The 23,397-nt window shown below is 29.2% G+C and overlaps 1 protein-coding gene across 1 annotated transcript in view; it reads left to right on the forward strand.

Annotated features, from left to right (window-relative positions):
* Nucleotides 1-28: 28 nt before the first annotated feature.
* Cow (Proteoglycan Cow) overlaps nt 29-23,397 on the forward strand; it is a 123,393-nt gene continuing 100,024 nt past the window's right edge. Inside the window, 1 exon segment of the mRNA XM_089172568.1 lies at nt 29-473. Coding sequence (XP_089028694.1) covers nt 372-473 — 102 coding nt within the window. The 5' untranslated portion in view covers nt 29-371.

The raw sequence follows: 23,397 nt of genomic DNA on the forward strand, positions 1-23,397 counted from the left end.
TCGTTCCGACAGGCGCAGTCACAATTCCTTCGACCGCCGAACGGAACGTTTCTGTTTATCGCGTGTTTAACGGTACCGAAGTGAATATACGGATTTTCTTTTAAACCGCGCGTTGCATTGTTGCGACAACTTGCATTATTATTGGTGAACATATTTAACGTTTAATTAAGACAATTATTAAAACGTTTTATTTCATTATTTAATTCGTTGACTCGTTTGTTCGTTACGCGTATCGTCGTGGTAAAGTGTTGTTTTTTGAAGGGATTGTTTGTCTTCTTTTTCTGTCAATAAGGAAGAAAGTAAGGAAAGAAGAAAGGAAGGAAGGAAGAAAGAAAGTAGGAAATAAGTAGAAGAAAAAGAAGAAACAAACCATGAGATTTTCTTGGGCATTTCTGGCAACGGTACTCCTCGTACTTGTCACTGGAGCGAAATGCAAACGAAAATTCGACGGTGATTTTGAATTCGACGAAGAGGTAAGTAAATTGTTTTTATTTTCATTTGATTTCTTTTATATTTTCATTTTACTTTTTTCCTTTTTTTTTTTTTTTATTAAAGAGAAAGCTAACGTTTTCTATTTTATACAAAGAATTATAGACCGGTATCGATCAACCGGTATATTATATTATTGCGTATTTTTTGAAAAGATCAACCATCTTTTTCTTCTAACTACTCGATCATTTAGCCCGCCTTTTTTCTAGCCCTCTCTCTCATTTTATTTCTTTTTTTTTTTTCGTGTAACTATAATTCTTATATTTATTTCATCTCTTTCATTTTATGTTTTATTAAACGTTCGTGTTTCGCGGATTACTTTGAAGTAACTTTTTTTGTAGGAACAACTTTTGAATTAGGTTTTATGTTTTATACGAATACAAACGAACATTGCGGGGAACTTAATTAGGTTTTTACCTTCTTTCAAGTTAAGTGGCATGTCTCGGCAGAAATAATTACTTCATTTATTTTTTTTTTTTTTTATATTATTTTTATATTATCCAGATAACCTAATTAGTCTCGTATTTGAAAAATTATAGCTTTATTTTATATTTCAATTTGAACGTAAACATTTTACGTATATTTATAAAAGATATTTAAATAAGATTTCTCATTTTTATAATAATTTATAATAGATCATTTATTTTCTTTAACGATGTTTTTGATTAGCCGTTGTTTTCAAATACCCAAATGAAATAATCAATCAGAATTGGTTTCATTATTGCAAATAAATGGATTACTTAAACTTTCATTTACTCTCAAATGAAAGGAATCGTTGGTTTAATTACAAATTATCGATAGAACTGTTTAGTATTATATGTAAACACGTTAATTTGTGTGTATATAGATATATGTACATACATAAATCTATAAATAAATAATTTCTATGTATAAATGTAATCATTTGTAAATAACATCAGAGGTAGAAACTATCTCTCTTTAGATATTTTACATTGATAAAAGATAGATTTTAATTGGATAGGATCTCTCCGATCAATTACAGGTTTAATTTATCATGCTTGTGATAAGAAAATTGGTCTCATAAGAATAAAATGCATAGGAGTGTCAATCTCAAGTATTATTTACAAAAATCCATTATATTTTGATGATACATTTTATTTAGATATGAATACTTTTGTGAGATCAATTCTATTAATATTCTTTAATTATACAATGTTTATCTGTAATACAATTAATATTGATTTAAAATAGGTTTTTGTGTAGAAAACTTATAATATTACAAAGTAAATATTAAGAATCAACTTACGTCACTTTCATAATAAATGAATTCATATGTGTATGTTACATTTAAATATTAATATGAAGTTATGTATATGAAGTAAAAGGTGTTAACTTTAGTTGCAACGTCTTTCAAATCGATATTCATTCTGGTAGAATCGTACGATTGTGTTTCGTTGATCGTTCTCGCTTGAAAATATAATACATATATATATATATGTTCGCATTACACACGGCTGGCTAGCTTGAACTTTCGACGATTGTTCGGAAAAGCTCGAATTGTCATTGTCAGTGGGAAAGCTTCGATTTCTGGCCGAATTGAAAGTTCGAAACAAACTGACAAGGAACGTGATCAACCAACCAACCAACTAACCAACCTATCAACCAACCAACCAACTAACCAACTATTGGTTAAATGAAATTAATGAAAGATGTAAATAGAGTATCTTTATTTTATTTCTTTTTTTTTTATTCTTAACGATCGATTTTTGTCACAGTTATTATCAGATTTCATAGGAAGACACCACTCATATACATAATGGAATTATTATTTTATTTTGTCTATATTCGTTTTATTATATATATATATATATATATAAATTCAATATAACGTTTAATATAAAAGTCCAGGTAGATGGAAAAAGAATTGACGTAATATACATATGTGTGATGGTGGGTGGATGTGTATCTCTCCTAGGTGTATAGGTATATGTGTGTGTTTGTAGGTAGTTAGACATATCGATTGTTCGGTACTGTAATAGAAAAGAATCGGTTATCTATTCGTGGAATAAATATTATCGTGACCCATTGTAACATTTTTTTTTTTTTTTTTTTTTTTTTCAATCATATAGTTTTGCATTGAATTTTTTAATATTTTTTTTTCTTCTCTCTTTCTTTTTCAAAGAATAAGGTTACGTGTGTACAGTCTTGTATGTATGTCTGCATTTTTTAAAAATATTTTTCGCAATACGATCTTCTTTACAATTCTGTTCTTTTTATCATGTAAATTCGGTCGGATTGTTTATACCTATTTATTTCCTCATTTTTTTTTTTTTCGATATACATCGGTGGTGTATATGTTACATTGCAAAGATAGAATGCATCGATTCCACTTTTCCCCCACATGTTCCTGAATACGCAACCGCATCTCGTTGGAATAATTACAATAACACGAATATCGATAATCACCAATCAACGAGTATTTGATATCTCCCATACCTACGTAAATGTTTAGATTTCTCGGTATTGAGATATTTTCTTTTTTTTTAGGTTTATTATAACAAACAACTTTACGTGATTTTAAATTATATGTTCGAACACATTTTCATTTTTATATTTATTTTTATTTTTATTTTTATTTTAATTCATTTTATTTCAAATTTGTCTTTCGTTCGATTTATTTTTATGATCTATATATATATAAATAAAATCGTTGAATTGAATAGCAATAAATGAAATAAATGAACCGTTTTATTATTACAATAGAAATATTATTATACACATTGTGAATATTCTATAATTTAAATTTATTTGAAAAAAATAAGAGATTATTTATTATTTCTTTTTTTTTTTGTTTTGTTTTAATGTGATTTTTATTATTATTTTCTTTTTTTTTTCTTTTCTTTTAATCAATATTTTTAACGTTTATTTTAACGTGATATTTGATTTTCCAACGGTGAGGTTTTTTGTATTATGTGTTTTTGAAATATATCAATTAATTCGAATGACAAGTTTTTTCAATTTTTCACCTTGTTAGATTATAATTAAATTCAATTCGTCGAAAATATTCTTCGGATACGGGAATGAATGGTTAGTTTAATTAATGAAATTTTTGTATTTGAGATATATATGAGAATTGGAATCGTATTCAATGATGATGATGATGATGATGATGATGATGATGATGATGATGATGATGAGATTAGCTTATAGAGAAAAATCATTTTATTTTATTTGAACGTGAATATTAATGAAAAAAAGAACAGAGAATATATTTCGTCGTTTTCGTCAATATGTCGTCATTTTAGTAGAAAAAACAACAAATGAAACTGAATTCGTTTAATTATAAAATAAACTATATATATACGCGTTTGAACGTTTTAAGTTACACGATTACAAAATTTGATATTTTTTTTCGGGTTATTTGATAAACGAATATTTTGTTTGTAATTCAAGATTGGATTTAAATGAATTAACAGATGATATTCTTTATTTTTATTTCTTTTTTTTTATAAGTTTATAAACAACGAATAGATCGTTGGATATGTCAAGTTATATTTAGAATGAACTTGTTACGAATGTGTTCTCTCTCTTTTTTTCTTTCTGTCTTTCTTTTAAATATAAAAATTGTCCTTTTTTTTTTTTTTTAATTTTTTATCTTATACACAAGAAAGAAACAACGAAGAGGAAAAAGAAAAATAATGTTTTCTACGTAGAGAGATTTATTATTAAAATTTTTGTTAAAACCTTTCGTTGTAAGTTGGACGAAGTAGTAAGAGACGAAAGTCGTATAACGATTCTCTTTTAGAATTTATCCGAAAAAGAGAAACGTTCTTTCTCTTTTGTTTAAATATTCTAGGACGTTATTTCCAACTTTGTCACGTGAAACGTTGATAGTATGTATTTTTGGTGTTTATGCATCGCATATATACATATACACGTGAATGTATATGAGTATGTGTATGTATATTATATATATGTAATAGACGGTGAATGTACCTGAGGGATTTTAAATCGAGGACATCGGCAAGATATATTTTTTTTTTATATTTATATATTTCTGTTTAAAGTTTTAATCGACTGTCAAGAATAGTTTTCTTTTCCTTATTAAATAAATAATTTTGAAGAATATTTACAATTCTATTCTAAAAGTTATTATACATTATATAAGATTAAAATTAAACAAAATGTATAATTTTAATATAAAAAAAAAAACATTCTATGAATTTGTATGAGAAAGTTTTGTGAATATTTTACAATTAATTCGAATCCTCAAATATCATGATACGATTAAAAATATCTCAATGTTCCTACATTATATAAATGAATATATTACATTGAGATAGATGTAACCTTTGAAACCTTTGTTAAATATAATTTGAGTGTAATGTTTAATGGAAGATAAATGTAACACATAGAATGAGATAAATAGGAAAAGATAAAAAAAAAAAAAATAATAAAATGATGATTAATATAAAGTTGTAGGAGCATTGATGAGAGGTAAAATGATTGCATTCTGGTGCATTGCAGCAATCGGAAAGGAAGGTAGGTTAGGTGAGGTAAATCTAAGCGGAATCGTGGCAGGTGGTAGGAATCTCGGGAATGTCGACTGACACCTCTGGTAACATTTGCCAACTCTCGTCTTGTCACCCATCCATTCGACTTACGATCCCTACACCTCCTACTTTCACATTACGATCCTCCTCCTCCTCCTCCTCTTCATCCTCCTCATCCTCTGGTTTATTGTTTACGAGCTTCGGGAAAGTGCATGTAAGACGAGATACATCGTGCAAGGATGAGTTTGTTTCCCAAGGTTTACTTTACCTTGTTTACTTACACTTTATCACGTGGATACATATATATGTATATATATATATATATATCTTCTTCTTCTTTGTTTTTCTTTAACCCATTACTTGCCACAATACGAAAATGCAAAAAAAAAAAAAAAAAAGAAAAATTAAATTAACTGTATAATGATATTCATACTAACCAAATAGAATTGTTTTTGGCTCTTTTTTTTTATTTAAATATAAACATTATTTTATATTATTAATTATTGATTTAATATAGTGAATAGTGAGAATTAGTAATATTTTCGTAAAGCACGAGTTACGATTTCAACTTCATTTTGAAGTTGCAGTTATTAAAAAAAAAAAAAAAATAAATAAATTTGAAAATGCATCCCATAAAGGGCCATTGACAGGTAATGGGTTAAGTTAATATACTATAATAATATAATATATATTATATAATAATATTATATTTATAATTATATTATATTATATATATCAAATAAATAATATAATAAGGTGATGTGGGTTAAGTAATATTTTGAGATTTTATTAACATTTATTAACATCATTTAATATAAAATATAACAAAAATATATTTCATTGATAGAATATTAGGAATTTTAATATCCGTTCCATATATATTTTTTCTTTGTTTTTCATTAGAAACATATAATTAAATATGACAAATAATTATGCACAAGAAAATATCATAGATTTACAATAAACAATAATATTTTTACATCAATAGAACGATGTTATCTACCATATTCTATTGCATAAAGTTAACGGTATATGCAATTAGAATATGATTCATAGATTATTTTCAACCTACCTGCTACCCTTCCATAAAGTTCTTTATGAAAAAAAACATTGAAATGAATAATGTGTGTATACTATCTCACCTACGTCCACCTACGCATTAATTCAAGGTAAAATTCTTTCTTTCTTTTTTTACAAGAAAGAAAGAAAGAAAGAAAGAAAGAAAAGAGAAAAGAAAGAAAGAAAAGTAGAATAAACTTGGAAAGAATTTTTCATATTTATCGTAGTCCGATAATGCACGATGCACGTCGTTCATCTAAGTTGAAAATTGCATATGTTATTAAATGCAATATATATGTTTATGGTCTCATCTCGAAGGAGATATAATAAGTAGAAGGTAGAAGGAAGAGTAAAAGGATAAAGAAGAAGAAGAAGAAGAAGAAGAAGAGGTAGAGAAGGAGGAGATGGAAGAGGAGGTGGAAGAGTAAAGGGACAATGGGAAAATATCAAGGACGAATGAGAGCAACCGACCGACTGCATTTTAAAACAGTCGCCCCCGTTCACCTTCCCCTTCCCCGTTATCCCTCCTTTTCTTCACTATTGCCGGTGACAATGGCCTTTTGTAACTTTTATGCGATAGGCTGAATTATTAAATTCCACCACGATGACTATGAGGGAAAAAGGTAGAAAGATAGCGTGAGAAAGAGAAAGAGAAAGAGAAAGAGAAAGAGAGAGAGTTGATAAATCGCGTAAAGGAGAAGGAGGAGAGAAATAACTGCGAGGGCCAAGAGAGAGGATAGATTATGAGGTAGAGGGGGGTGGTGGTGGTAAGGGGGAGACGAGGGGGGGGGGCGGCGGTAGGTGGGTAGTAGGAGTCTGCGTTCTTTCGGAGTCGTATCCTTGAATTATCCCGTCGGCGATTGAGTCTACCTTTTTTCGGCAGTGTTCTGCAGTAAATGGGGGGTAGAAGGTGGGGGAAGACAAGGATAGAGAGAAAAGATAGGATAAGGGGGTTAGGAGGGACTTTGGTAGTTGGGGGAAACAAAAGGAGGAGCAAGCAGGAAAGGTAAAAAAGAAAAAGGAAGGAAAAAAAGGCTTTGCCTTCCGCCTGCACTGCGGTCCGCATGAATATTAGAATGGACCACCACGACGACTCTAATACTACGAGGATGTTTCAAGTATCGAGAAGAAAATATATTTTATATTTTATATATATTATTATTATTATTATTATTATTATTATTATTATATGTGTACGTGTGTATTATGTTTATGAGATAATATTCGTTGCAAAAGTCTTATTTTAGATGGAATATATTTTAACTGAACACATTTTGTTCTATGTGTATCGTACAATTTGTATTTAGTATTTTTCTTTTTGTAGGGTTTTTTTTTTATATTTAAACGATCAATTTGTTAAAATTATTATTATTATTATTATTATTATTATTGTTTTGATTTAACTCCGAAATGATATGAAGTTCGTTAAATTGTTCATTAATTGCATGATAAAATTAACGATTACGATGGTAGTTTAATATTTTATTTCAATTGAAATTGTTCTACTTAACTTTGAATAGATTATTTATAACAGGTTTGATTTCTGTTTCAATCTGCATTACGATTTATTGAATTTTTTTTAATAATATAAAGAGCACGAACACTTGTTGGGTCAATGTATAAAAGTGCATAGTGAAAAAAAAAAAAAAGAAGAAAAGAAAACCCCTTGAATTTGTTCAAATGAAATCTTTTGGATGATAAAAAAACAATTCAATAAAATAAAGTTTTTTTTTTTTAGATAATAAATAGATAATAGATAAACGAGTATTGGTCAACTCATCGAAAGTCTTCTTAAATTGTCAAAGGAGTTTCGTATGTTTCTAGGAATTGAAGTTTAGCGATGTTGGTGATGGTGGTGGTGGTTGTCGTCACGGGCCTTTTGTCGTTAGGATTGGTCCTACCGATTTTACCTTGTTCTCTCTCTCTCTCTCTCTCTCTCTTTCTCTTTTCTCTTCCAAAGCAATCGATAGTTCTCCAATTTTCTAAAGACAAGTCGTTGTCGTCGTCTCGCGTAGTTCCAAACAGATATTGCTTTCCTGATGTTCGATTGTATGCTGTGTTCTGGAAGAAGAATAGGTTGTTACCTTAAAATTAGTATTGTCCTACCAATTCCCAAGTCTTTCGTTTCTCAAACTTATACACATTCATCGATGAACGGTTCATTCCAATTTTACGAAATAAATTGAAGACCATCGTAGAATCTTATTTTATTTCCATTGATTGATTTATTTTATATATAAATAATAGAATATTTTAGAAAATGTATGATTCAAGGATAAGATAATTTTTATCATTATTTTTTTTTTTTTTTTTACTAATATGAAACGTTTTAGTTTTAGTTTTAGTTTTAGGTTTATTTTCGTAAATTTGTTTCATAGAAATCGATTCTAGTTTAATTTAAACGTACATAAAATATCTTTGCCATTTTCGATAATGTAGAAATATAAATTCGTGGGATAAGATTGCATTGGGTATATTTGAAACGAAGAACAAAATATTACGATATAAAAATAATATTATTTAAATAGAGGATTCGTATATGATAGGGAACATATTTTCTATGTTTGTAGTAGTATACTAGGATATAACTGTAATTTGAGATTATATCAGAACGTATGCTATTTAATATATATTCACGCAGTATACATACATATATATATATACATAGTCATATAAATGTAGATAGAAAATATCATTATAAGTAGAATAATTTTGTAGGATGATATAAAGAAACGTAAAGTTGGTTTAATTTGTTTCTTGGCGGTATCTTGGTTCCTAGCAACGTCCAAAAGTGAAATTACTACCAACCCGATTGTTAAATTAATCCCACGGGAGTTGAAGCTTTTGGCTCCTGCACGTAATCACAATCCGGGATCTACTTTACATCGAAGCACACCGTACAAAACGATCGAGAAACTCTGAGGAAAGTTTCATCTCGGCCCGTGTAATCTCCTAGAAGCGTGAAATCTACGAGGGACGACTTTGCAAAAGAGATAGAGAAGATGATGCTGGTGGTGGTGGTGGTGGTAGTGTTGGTCCTATCTTTGTTTAAAAAAAAAAATTAAAAAAAATTATAAACATTCTTTATATCTTTTTTTTTTTAATATATATATATATATATCGTATCGTACTATCTCGAAACAAAAATGAAATGAAATAATTTTATTATATTATATTTAAATTATTTTTTTATTATATTTAAATTACACATTTTATCTTTTCTTTTTTTTTTTTTTAATTAATTTTAATTTTAATCATCTTTCGAACAATACTCGAGACTACTTGAAATTCATTTTATTTTTATTTTATTTTTTGTTTGTTTTTTGTTTCATCATTATTAAAGATAATCGATTCGATTGCTTATTCATGTGTTATGTATTTTTACATACATATATATATATATATAGGATATACGTATGCATTTACGTTTATATGCTTCTCGTAAGTTGGTTATACCATTGCGTGATAAAACGTTACGTTAAAAGGGAGTTATAAAGGTATACCCCTTGGTTATTAGCAAATATAATCCGCGATAAGTTGGAATGTAAGTGTTGTGGGTGTAAACTGTGGTAATATGAGAAACAATGGCGTCGTTTTCGTCGTAGTCGTATACGTGTTTGGAGAAAGAGATTAATTTTTTATTAATTGAAAGTTATTCAGAGAGAAAGAGAGCTTGGACGGTATTTGTATAATGTGTCGGAATTTGTAGTATTTAAAATAATAATAATAATAATAATAATAATAATTAAATAATCCACAATAACATATCTAATAGTTTTACCGTATTTAATTGTTTTTCTGTTTCTTCTTCTTTTTGTTTTTTTAATTTAGATGCACAGTAAATACAACTTTATCAATTAAAATAATAATAATAATAATAACAATGGTATTAGAAATTTCAACAGTATACAATATTCATATTTCACTTATTATTATTTTCCAACATATATTTCTATTTCTATTTTCAATTGAGAGATTCGATACGCGTATATACGGTAGAAATTTGATTATAAATGTAATTATATCTTCGTTCTCTCTTTTATATATAATTGTACACATATGAATTGTTGTTGTTAGTTTCACGTGACGGTTAAAATATTTAAATGTATTTTTTTTTTTTTTTTTTTATAACTTGTCGAGATCAATGGTTATAACCGGTGTGTATTCGTGGAACTCGTGAATGATTGGTACTCTGGATTTAACAATAATTGGGGTGGAAAGTCAACTCTTAACTGTACATATATATATACATACGCATGTGTGTATATATATAAATACATATACAGATATATAAAAACGCGATAAAGTTACGTTTAGTTCTTTTTGTTGCGAGGATTAGATCGGGTTTTCCGGTAATGGCGTGACTTCATTCCTGCGAGCACGCAGGTGGGACACACGCACCTGTAAATATGTCGGATATATTATACTACACCCCACGTCATTTTAAGGACTGCCCCACCCAAAGTTTGTTGTCAGTTCTTACAGGATATATATATCTTTTTGATAGTGATGTTAAATACTTTTGTTTTCATTTCATTTCATGAAACATGATCTATAACAACACATTATATTCTCTCATGGGAGTCATCGAAGTTTGATTGAACGTAATTGGAAAACTGTATAATTATCCTGATACACACATACACACACACATACACACACATACATGTATATACACATCGGAGGTTCTCATTATTTTTCATCATTATTACTTTTAATCCCCCGTTACGTTTAAAACGAAGATTATTCAAATGGGCAAATATTTTCTATCGGATTAAGTTCAATGATTTTTTTTTATTTTAATTTATTAAACACTTTTAATTAAATGTATACATGCAACAGCAGCAGCAGAGTGTTTCGTTGTTTGTCGGCTAAATCCTACGAAAGTTATGTTTCATAAGTGAAAATAAGAAAAAAAAAAAAATAAAATGTTCTTCTTCGTAGTAATTTGATTTAAAAAGGTATAATTAAAAAACCAATTTAATTTAAGAATTTGTATAATTATAATTATAATATATATGTCTTGATTTTATATCACATGCATTTAAAGGGAGGTTTAATAAATGAATAATAAAAAATTAATTTTTAATAAAAAAAAATGACTCGCGTAGACAAATGTATAAATGTTTAATATTAGTTGATAAAACAAAATGAAATTAATCTTAGATATACTGTATATGTATGTATATTGTATATTATGTATATGTAATATATTAACAAATATTTACTACTAAAATCAGAAATAACAATAATTGCGAAACTTCAGCAATTTCAGTTGACTTATTTCATTTTTTCTTTTCTATTTTTTTTTTTTTTTATTATTATTTCTAAGATCCTCTTGGGAGAAGAAAATAAGGGGGAAATTTTGTATAGGTGAGACATTCTCTTATCGATAAGGGGTTGTAAATGTGTGAGAAATAGTTTGTAGTTTCTTCAATTTCTTTTCTCTCTCTCTCTCTCTCTTTCTCTCTTATTTCTAATCTCTTTCTTTTATTTCTATTTCTATTCTGTCTTTCTCTCTCTTTCTTTCTCTGTCTCATTTTCTTTCTCAATTCTTTCTCTTTTTATTTCTTCTCACTTTCTTTTCCTATTTTTATTCTCTGTTTCTTCGTTCCTTCTTTTATTTCTGTTCTTTGTCTTTTACATTTTTATTTTATATTCTCTCTCTCTCTCTTTCTTTCTTTCTTTCTTTCTTTCCTTCCCTGTTTTCCCGGTTTTTCCTCACCCTTTTTCCACTTTCTCTCGATTGGCTAGCAGGAAAACGAAACGATGGATAATGTTGGCATAAGGGGGTAGGTAGTAGTAGTAGTAGTAGTAGTAGAAGGATGAAAAGGGGGTTAGAAAGAGAGAGAAATAGAGAGAAAGAGAGATAAAAGGATGGTCGTGGGAGGAGGAGATGGTGGAGGAGGATACTGGCGGATAGTAAAATATTGGCCAGACTGGCGGGCGCCTCCAACGACTTTTTCATCGGAAGAGTTCGTTCCCGAACGACGACAGCATTCGCTCTTTCTGCGTTTCTCAACCAACCAACCAACCAACCGACCAACCAACGAACCAACGAACCAACCAACCAACCCCTATCTTTCCTGATGATCCCTCTATTCTATTCCATTCCATTCCTTTCACCCTCTTCCTCTTCCTCCTTCTCCAACCCTTCACTCTCTTCCCTTTTCTTTTATTTTCTCTCTCTTTCTCTCTCTCTCTCTCTCTCTTTCTCATTCTTCACGGTATTCTTGCAGTAGACGCAGGACTCTTTGAAAAGTTTTAGATCTTCCTCTCCCAGTTGGGCAAACCTGGTTCTTGTCGCGACGTTTCCTCCTCTGCTTCTTTCTTATTTCTTTTCTGTCTCCTTCTATCTCACCCCCTTCTTCATACTTTCTTCCTTTCCTTTCTTATTCTATCCTCACTCTCACCCCCACTTTGTTTTTCTTTAATCTTTTTACCCTACTGAAAGAAAATTCTTGTCATTGTCATTTCTTCGTTGCTGTTGTTGCTGTTGTTGTTGTTGTTGTTGTTGTTGTTACTGTTTCTGATCTTGTCATTTTCCTTAAAGAAACTTCAGATGAAAGAATTAATTTCTTTTTTTTATCTCTCAAAACCAATTAAATTTCAACCCTGACACAATAATGAATTTTTTTTTTTAAATGAATTCTCTCTCTCTCTCTCTTTCCTTCTCTTTTTATTATATATATGTATATATTAATTTGGAGTTTGAAATCATTTCAAGGACGTTCCATTGTAAATTCTCGGAAGTTCTGAACCTGTTTGAATTTGCCGGCAGCAGTTTCACCACCACCACCACCACCATTACCACCATCACCATCACCTCCACTACCTTTTCCTCCACCCACTTTACCTCCCCCCCTCCCTCCCTCCCTTTCTCCCTCCCTCCCTCCCTTTCTCCCTCCCTCCTTCTATGCCGTTTTGATGCAGTACCCATCTACGTGAACTGGCGGTTGCGGTAGTTCTAGCTCGAGCGAGCGGTTAATGGCCACAACAATTCGAAATTGCAGTTGAATACGTGCGAGAACCTTTCTCTCTGTCTGTCTGTCTGTCTGTCTGTCTCTCTCTCTCTCTCTCTCTCTCTCTCTCTTTAATGCACTCTGATGTGCGGTAATATACGATGCTTACGCATCCGTTGTTTCGTGGTTTGCGGATTAAAAGCGTACGTTTCTACCTGTACGCATCTGCTGTTGCTACTGCTAGATGGGTATGTTGTTCTGTTGTTCCATCTACATGCATTGCCTTAAGGTTTTAGAATTTTAGAGAACAAAAAAATGAAGAGAGAGAGAGAGAGAGAGAGAACAACACGTATAAACAATGTTTGACGCTTTAAGGGAAATTTTAACAACGATATTAATTCATTTAATATCATCGAAATGTTAGTATTTAATATTTAATGCATATACAGAATATGATACTTTGTTGAGGGTTTGAATGGTAGTGGTAGTGTTGAAGGAATTAATAATAAAAATAAAAAAACACTTATGGTGTGTTAATACTATCAATGCATTTAATATCATCGAAATGTTGGTATTTAACTCATATACAAAATATGATACTTCGTTGGAGTGATGGTAGTAGTAATAGTGTTGAGAGAACTAATAATAAAAATAAAAAAACACTTATAGTGTGTTAATACTATCAATGCATTTAGTATCATCGAAATGTTGGTATTTAACTCATATACAAAATATGATACTTTGTCGAGGGTTGTAATGGTAGTGGTAGTGTTGAAGGAATTAATAATAAAAATAAAAAAACACTTACGGTGTGTTAATACTATCAATGCATTTAGTATCATCGAAATGTTGGTATTTAACTCATATACAAAATATGATACTTTGTCGAGGGTTGTAATGGTAGTGGTAGTGTTGAGAGAACTAATAATAAAAATAAAAAAACACTTATGGTATGTTAATACTATCAATGCATTTAATATCATCGAAATGTTGGTATTTAACCCATATACAAAATATGATACTTCGTTGGGGGTGTTAATGGTAGTGGTGGTGTTGAAGGAATAGGGTTTTTTTTTTTGTAAAAATAAGGGAAATATAAATCGACAGATTGATATATTATTAATATAGTATTTTATTCAGTTCGTTTACTTGGTTTCTCGCACGATATTTCTTATCTCACGTTTAAGGATCAACGTCTACGTGAAAAGCACTTTGCCCACGCGCTTTTCCTCGTGTTTCAAGTAGCAGAAGTGCTTGGTTATGTACGCTTTCAAAACTTCACTCATGTCTTCTTTGTCTCTATCCATCCATCCATCCATCCCTTCCTTCCTTCCTTCCTTCCACTATTCTTTTTTCCTTTTTTCTTTTTTTCTTTCTTTCTTTCTATCTGTCACTTGCTTTATTTCTTTCTTTTTTATTCTTTGCGATAACACTCGTAAAAAAAAAAAAAAAAAGAAAACAAATTTGATAACGAACAAATGGAATTTATATAACGTTGATTGTGAGATTGAAAATTAATTTAATAATTAATCGTAATTTTGAGAATTACAATTTGAATCAATTGTTTATGACAAATACAGCGAATTATTTTTATGATTTTTTGTTTTTTGTTTTTTTTTTTTATCTTGTATTTACGATGGAAAAAGAAAATGTTAAGAGTTATTTTTGAAGGTATAATAGTGGTTATAGGTTTACCATAAACGTTTCTTATGGGTATATTAAATGTCGTAACACGAAGACACGAACATTTATTTGAATATTTGATTTTATGTCGTACACAGTGTACAAAAATACGTGTGTTTAGTTTAGTATTAGTAGAGTTTAATATTCTTAAAGAAATTATGGTTCTTAAACCACAATCGTTTCTTATGACTATAAATTACCAATGTTGCATTTAGGAAGTGGTGGTAGTTAATTTTTTTTTTTTTTTTATGACACAAGTAAAATTTATTCACGTTTGAAATGTCGTGTTGAAATAAAAAAATTGAATTGAAGATTTTTACATTTCTAAATTGAAATTGATTTGAAATGTATTTGAAGGTATTATCCAATGGTGTTATTTGTAATATCGAATTTTGAAATTGTCGGTTAAAATATTTATTAGGCGTGAGATTCATTCTCATCCTGCGGGGAATATCAGGACGAATATCGGTGGTTTCGCGGTGAGGATGCAAGGACGATATTTCAAGGCTGTTGCTTTGTGCATAATTGATACCACGTTCTTCCATTTCCTCGAACAATTTTGCACTGGTGAAACATTGTTAAACTGTCGGCATCTAGAATACACATTTTTTCCTTTCTCACACTCTCATTTTCTCACAAATACATTTTTATTTTCATCTTATTCAATTAAAAAAGAAAAAAAGGAGTGACAAATTAAATTGCAAAGATTATTAAGAAATACGAATTTCTGTATTAAATATAATAATCAATTTTATACAGGGAACGTTAATATTTTTCTTTTTATTTAAATATATATATATATTTATTAAGAAATATATTTTATTTCAATATATTTAGTTTTATTATCGTATACAAATTATGGGATGTGGTTGTTTGATCTCACGTGGTATGTAATAAATAGTAATAAATATATTTTAAATATATATTTTTATATTTAATATAATATATAATATATAATATAATAAATATAATATATATATATATTATATATATAATATAATAATATTAATCTATAAGAATATATTTAAATAATGTACATTTTATGTATTTTTACCTTAATTTTTTTTTTTTTATACAAATTACAGAACCCAATCGTTTGATCTCACATGGTACATTTTTAGTATTGTACTTACAATAAATTTAATTTGTTAAAAAAAAAAACACACACACACACACATAATACAATCGATCGAAAAATATACATTCATCAATATTAAACATAAATTCAATTTATTTCCTATAAAAAGAATTCATTAGAAAATTGTCATCTCTCATACTTAGTTAAAAACGTAAATCCCATTTGTCTCCAGGAAAAGAAAAATTGAAATGACATATACACATACATACACACATACAAATATAATATACAAATGTACATATTCGTATATGTGCTTATCATTCACTCTTTTCTTTTCTTCTCTTCTTTTTCTTTCTCTCGATAACACATTTGAATTGAGTCGAATCGATCCTCGATAAAGGAAAAAAAAAATAAAAAAAAAAAAAACTAGAAAGAAAGAAAGAAAGACAACTTTCAACGGGACTTGTACGAAGGAGAAGCATTTTATTGGTTGAAAGCGCACGATAACGTTTAAATAATGTATTTCAATATTCCTCTCACTGCATCTACACACCGTCCTCCTTTACCTTTGTATATAACTATATATATATAAACCTTTACCTTTACCTTTACCTTCGTTCCTTCTTTCCTACCTCTGTCAGGTCTCGCAGCAGTCCCCTTTTTATTTTTAGTCTCATTTTATTTCATTTTATTTTATTTGATTTTTTTTTTTTCTGTTTCTTCCACCGGTGGGTTACGTCGATGGTCGCTGGGTTAGAAGAGGTAGAACCTTCACATTACGTGCGCCTCTTAAAAAAACGTGGGCTTGTACACTCCTGAGCAAGGAGTGCAAACGAGTAGGTAAACAGAAAAATTTCGAGTGAAAAGGCGAATTCCTCCCTTCAACCACATATATAATACACATATAAATATTATATATATGTATACGTGCGTTATAACCCCCTCCAACGGGTGGTTAAATTTGTATGGGTTCTTGTATGTACGACGTTGATTAAATTGGCATGTGTGTTGGGGTATGTTTGATACGAATATATATACACATTTGTATTTTAACATGTGTGTATTTTTCTATGATTGTTGCATGCATGTGTCGTATGTGTGTGTTAGGGTATGTACAAGTTGGGGTATGTTTGATACGAATATATATACACATTTGTATTTTAACATGTGTGTATTTTTCTACGATTGTTGCATGCATGTGTCGTATGTGTGTTGTGGGGTATGTACAAGTTGTATTTTTTGTTACGATTGTTGAACTTGCATGTGGTTACGATATAAATTCGTATGTATGGGGTTAGTAAATATGTGAGTGTATTTTTATGTAATATTTAGTCTATGTGTTAGCAGTAAGAAGAAATAGAGAGAAATAGACGAGAAGAAAGATTGGAATAGTTTGAGACTATTGTAGAGTATTTTTGTCATGGTCTATGAAGCAATGGTGTTGTAGGTTTATGGTTGTTTCATTCCATTCGAATAGGATAGAGTACATGAGCAAGTTACGAATCAATAGTTTAGTTAGCCACATAGAGAAACCAGAAACAGAGACCTTCTAGGAAAGCTTCCTAAACCTTGTCCATCCCTATTGTGATATAAATGTAACCAAGCACCCTTTAGGACCAACCTTCCAAATGAACGAATAAACGAATGAATGAATGAACGAACGAATGAACGAATGAACGAACGAATGAACGAATGAACGACTCTCTTGCTTGCGGCGAGATTGAAATTAATTGCATGCAAACGAAGGACAAAGGGTTGTTCTGCAAAGGGAAACGCCCTTCTTTTTATACACGATAGATGCTTATTTCATTTGGAGAGAAAGAAAGGGTACGAAGAGAGAGAGAAGTGCTTGTTGTGGTTCAAACATTTGCAGGAAAATATTCAGTTTTGAATATATAATGAAACATAATATTTATATTTATATTTATTTTTATTGTAGATTTTATTTAAATAGCAAGTCATTTATTGTATAATACAATTCGTGAGTTTTATATATATATATATATATAATAAAATATAATTTATATTATATTTATTTATATTATTTTATTTTTATTGTGTATTATATTTTAATAGTAGGATATTTATTGTATAATACATTTGTGAATTTTAAATATATAATAAAACATAACTTATATATTTATATTATTTTATTTTTATTATATATTTAATTTTAATATTAGGTCATTTATTGTATAATACAATTTGTGTTCGTCTACATTTTTCAACTTTTCAATCCACCTTCGTATTTATACGTATTCACTGCTAAAAATATACAAAATTATATATATATATATATAGAGAGAGACTACTATTACTAGGAGCAACAACTTTTAGTATAAGTTATAATGTAATATAGAACATGGCAAGTGAATATTATCGTAAATTGAAACGATCTAAGTATCACTACAAACCCTTTCTCTCAAATATTTCATAATAGATGATATTTGCATGTAATATCGATCGAATATATAATAATATTCATTCTACCATATAATAGTATATTATAATTGATAAAAGAAAAATAGTTAATGAAAAGTATAGTTTTCGTAATACGCATACTACTAGACCTTCTATTATTACGTTCGTCGTTGACATACTATCTAATAAGGATCATCCCTTTCGCAGATTAATTGAACTCATCATATTGCGAGATGCAATATTCTCGCTTAAGGTCGTTGGTTCGCTTCCTATGTGTTTTATGTGTGTGTATATGTATGTATGTATATATGTATGTATGTGCACCCTGTACAAAATCGATACGTTCATGCCACACCCTCCGTAAAAGCTTTCAGTCTTGAAATTTCTATTCGACTAACTTCGGACCATAGTCATCATCATCATCATCATCATCATCATCATCATCATCATCATCATTATTATCATCATCATTATTATCATCTTCTTTGTATTATATTGTATTCACTTAAGCGCGCGGTCAAGGAAAACAATCGATCAATTGTCTATGAAGATGTGAATAATATAGTGAAACTATGGGTAAAACAAGGTAGATATATGTTCGAAAAATCAATGGGAGTTTCTACGGTTACAACCATAACTTTTACATTTTATTTATTTTTATTGTTATTTTTTTGGAGTATTAAAAAAATAGGAAAGATTAGTTTACATATACAAGCTAACAAATTTTAATCGTGCAACTTATCAAGAATTATATATAATATACTTTAAATTGTAATTATAATTTAAAGTATAATAATATAAATATTTTAATATAATATATGTTATAATATTAATAATAATAATTTTATATATATATATATATATTTATTAAAGTGTATTATATATAATATAATATACTTTAAATTATAATTATAATATACTTATAATAAATTATGAATAATTTAATACTATAAATGTATACACGGTGTATTATTATTAATATACTGTAATACTTTTTTTTCTTTTCTAATAAATGTGATTATATTGTATTACATTCATTAAAAAAATTGAAAGATCAACCAAAGTTTTTCACGTGTATGTCGTACGACATAATTGGTTCAATTCCCCAATCACAGTAAGTTTTAGCCTTTAATCTTCATCCCTTTTTCACCCTCACATCCGGATACAATCTTTGTTTCTAATTGGTACTTGGTACCATATGTAACATCGTTTAAATGTAACCTTCGTTTTACGGACAAGTGGATTCCTTTCGATCGGCCAATTATTCTCACCGCATAATTCGGCTCATTGGTTGCTTGTTGGTGCCCATAGTCGTTTAAGTATACCCATTACATCGTTGATCGTGCAGGGTAAACTCCTAGTTCTCGAATGAATACAGGTGTGTATCTGTGCTGTATGTATATGTATATGTATGTGTATGTGTATGTGTATATATATATATCTCTGCATATATTTCAATAGTTGCTTTAAACGGCAGCAGCTGAAGGCTCAGGGCTGTTAACTTGCCCTCAGTTTGCGTGCACGTTTCGCGATCAGAAGAGCACAAAACTTTTCATTGAAATTAAATTCCCATGAAAATGTATAGAGACTACTATACTGAAGAGAACACTTGGGAAATCCATCTTTTACAGTCACGAGAGATATTACTATCTTTTCCAACCCCTTCCCCATCTTCTATAATCTCGTTCGCGTATATTATTGAAGTATTTTTACTTTATTTTAATATACAAAATATATATTTGAATATTATTATATTTAATATATTAATTAAGTAAGCTAATATTTAATATTATATATATATATTTTTTTTTAATTATTAATTACCATATTAATTATTATTATATTAATTAAATAATATGGTTTTATATAATATTATGTTAATGAAATCAGCTGTTTTATATGGGTATTTATTTAAAGTAATAAACAAGTGGGATGAGTTGAACAATTTTTCAATCTGACATAGAAACAATTCTTCTTCTTTTCTTCTTCTTCTTCTTCTTCTTCTTTATTTTTGTTTGTGTTTTTTTTTTGAGCCTATTTTTTTCTAGACATGGTTCTTTTTAAAACTTTTAGAAAACAATAGGCTGAAAAGTTTTTCTACTCACTCACCCCCCTCGTATGTTTTACTCGTACATACGTTGATACGTAAGTTAAATACATTGGTATATATATATATATATATATATATATATATATATATATATATATATATATGTTACATATGTAAAAGAATGATTGGAAAGATTCGTAGTATCACGTAAGTGTAAAAGACAAAGTTTTCCACGTCGTTTAAAGGGAACAAGTATGAAAAGTTTTGAAGAACACATTTTCTTCTAGGATTGCATCTAGGAGAAATGTAGGATGAAGGGACGATGAGGAGGGGGTGGTTGAAATAGTTTATGTCGAATCACATAAGAGATTATTCCATTTCGTAGTAACTATATAATTGTGTGAGTGTGTTTCAACTATTTAACCTTTTTTACTTCTAAGGTGTAACATTTTGTATGCAACAAGAAAAGAAAAAAGCCGCAGAGTGTGAGGTGAGGGTAGGAAAGGGGACAAAGAAAAAAAAAGAAAAGTAATTATTTCACATTTCTTTGACTTTTTATTTGTATTTGTATTTGTATTTTATCTTATTTTTAAAACCCTTAAATAATCCACAGCGGATGATGGAAACACGAATCTCAAGTTAAAAGTAGCACCGGCATTGCAAACGTATTTTCAGTAATTTCTTTTTTTCTTTTCTTTTTTTTTTTTTTTTTTTTCCTTTGGGTACACTTCTTTGAACACAACCTTCGCGGGTTTTAGGTACTTCACCTTTTAACCTACATTCATTCGAACAAATTCTTTCAAGTAGTTCACGGTCGAATGAATAATATTGTAATTATTATTTGAAAAAAAGAATCTCTCTCGAATGATCAGAAGAAAACACCCCTTTCCTCTCCTCAAAAAAAGAAAAAATAACAAAACAAAACAAAACGGGTCGATTAGTATATTAAACGAAAATAATAATAATAATAATAATAATAATAATATTGAAACCCCTTTTTATAGGATTGAGTTTAATGAACTTGTTATTTGGATTACAATGAAAGCATGAATAATTTTCTTGCAATAAACACTTTTTTCTTTTTTCTTTTATAGAAGTTCACGATAAAATTGAAATTTAAATGTTTCTAATTTAATTAATCAGATTCTTTTTTTTTTTTTGTTATCCAGTTAGAGTTAAAGAATTTTTCTATGGTTTTGGATGAACGAGAAAATGTGTTTTATTTTCTTATTTGTATTGTAGTATATTATCTTGAAATTTGTCAATAAAACTATCTCAGTTTGAGATATACGAAATCGTTAGGACACCCTCGTAATTTACCGAGTCACCGAGGAAATTAAATCTCCCGAAGCATTACTAATCACAGATCCCGGTTTAAACGTTGGAGAGTAACAACTTGGTATCGTGTATCTTCTTGTTAAATTCTCTCTATATATATATATACAGTTAGTAATGTGTGTGTGTGTATTTATGTATATTTAAACTTTAGAAGAATTCAAAGTTTCAATTAAGTTTATGTCGTAGTCGTAATAATAACCATGATCGTTTAATTAATTAACATGATTTTAGAAACTTTCATTCACGAGAGTGAATATATATATAATTAATAATATAATATAATATATTTAATTATAATATAATATAATATTGTTATTTTACATATTTAATATAATTTATTATATTATAATTATATAATATTTATTTATATATTATTTATTTATTATATATATAACTAATATAATTATATAAATAAAATAATATAATAAATTTTTATTATAACTAAATAAAACTATATTAATATAATTATATTAATATATTATTAATATATATTGTTATTTTATACCTTGTCACATAAAAATTTTGTTTATAATATTACAGAACACTATCATTGTATCTTCAGTATCAGCTTGTGTACAAACTTGTACAATACACGATCCTATTTGTAAAAAGATAGTGTTAAAGTTATTGTTGTTTATTTATTATAGAAAAGCAAAAAGTAAGAAAGAAAGAAAGAAAGAAATGAATAGAATAGAATAGAATAGTAGAGTGAGAAACATAGTCTAGAAGAGTTCCCTTTCAAAGTCCGATTGAAGTTGAAAGAAAGAAAGTAAGTGAGAGACAGAGATAGAGATAAAAATAAAAACAAAACTACAAAAGTAAAAGATAAAAAAGAACAAGAAAAGAAAAGAGAGAGAGAGAGAGAGAAAGAGAGAGAGAAATAATCCGAGTGAGAGAATCGTTTCTACTTTCTACTCGCGTCACGTTTATCGTGATTGCTTAGCTTTGGTTTTCTGTCGAGCTCGCGCGAGAACAAGTCCGAGAGATCGTAGTCTATAAATCCTGGTGTAAAAGCGAAGTGACGTACCAGAACGGCTTAGAATTAGATGCCAAGAGAGGAAATGGTGTGTGTTCGGTTGCATTGGCTCCTGCCGTTGTTGCTGTGTTACTGTTGCCGCTACTATTCCTGCTCTTGCTGTAACACTGTGTTACACTGTCACAAACGCATACTGTTATATTCTATTCGTGTGTATGTGTGAAAGCTCCAACTGATAACTATCCCCGGGCACAACACACACTCTCCTTCATTTCTCTCTCTCTCTCTCTCTCTCTCTCTCTCTCTGTCCTTTCTGACAAGTAAGCAGCTGTGGTTGACAGTATAAAACCATTGAAAATGTGCTACACGGTCTATCTATCTATCCATGTATGAACATGCATGTATGTATGTATGTATGTGTGTGTGGCTAAGTTTATATGTATCTATTTCTATGTATGTATGGCTATTTATATAGATATATATATATATAGTACATTCAAAGATAGAGAGAGTGTATGGAATGAGCAGGGATAGGGGGTGGTTGGATGAAGGGGTGGGGTGGGGAAGACATTTACATATGTACATAGGAGGTGCGATGTACTCTTTGCGAACGAGCTACATTTTCATTGTTGTAACGTAAAGGTTCTATCGTACAACACTAGGCACCATCACCAACACTACCACCACCATTAGAATCAGGAACACCAACGAGTGAGTGCGTTAAACCACAAAAAGAAATTCCATGCTCGTTTCCACTCTAGGTGTCCTTTCTCTGTTTCACCATTTCCTTTGCAAAAGAGAAGAGAAGAGAAGAGAAGAGAAGAGAA

Source organism: Polistes dominula, unplaced genomic scaffold (genome assembly GCF_049000335.1).
Source record: "Polistes dominula isolate Pdom_NZ unplaced genomic scaffold, Pdom_raw_medaka contig_23, whole genome shotgun sequence".
In the NCBI taxonomy this organism is placed as follows: Eukaryota; Metazoa; Arthropoda; class Insecta; order Hymenoptera; family Vespidae; genus Polistes; species Polistes dominula.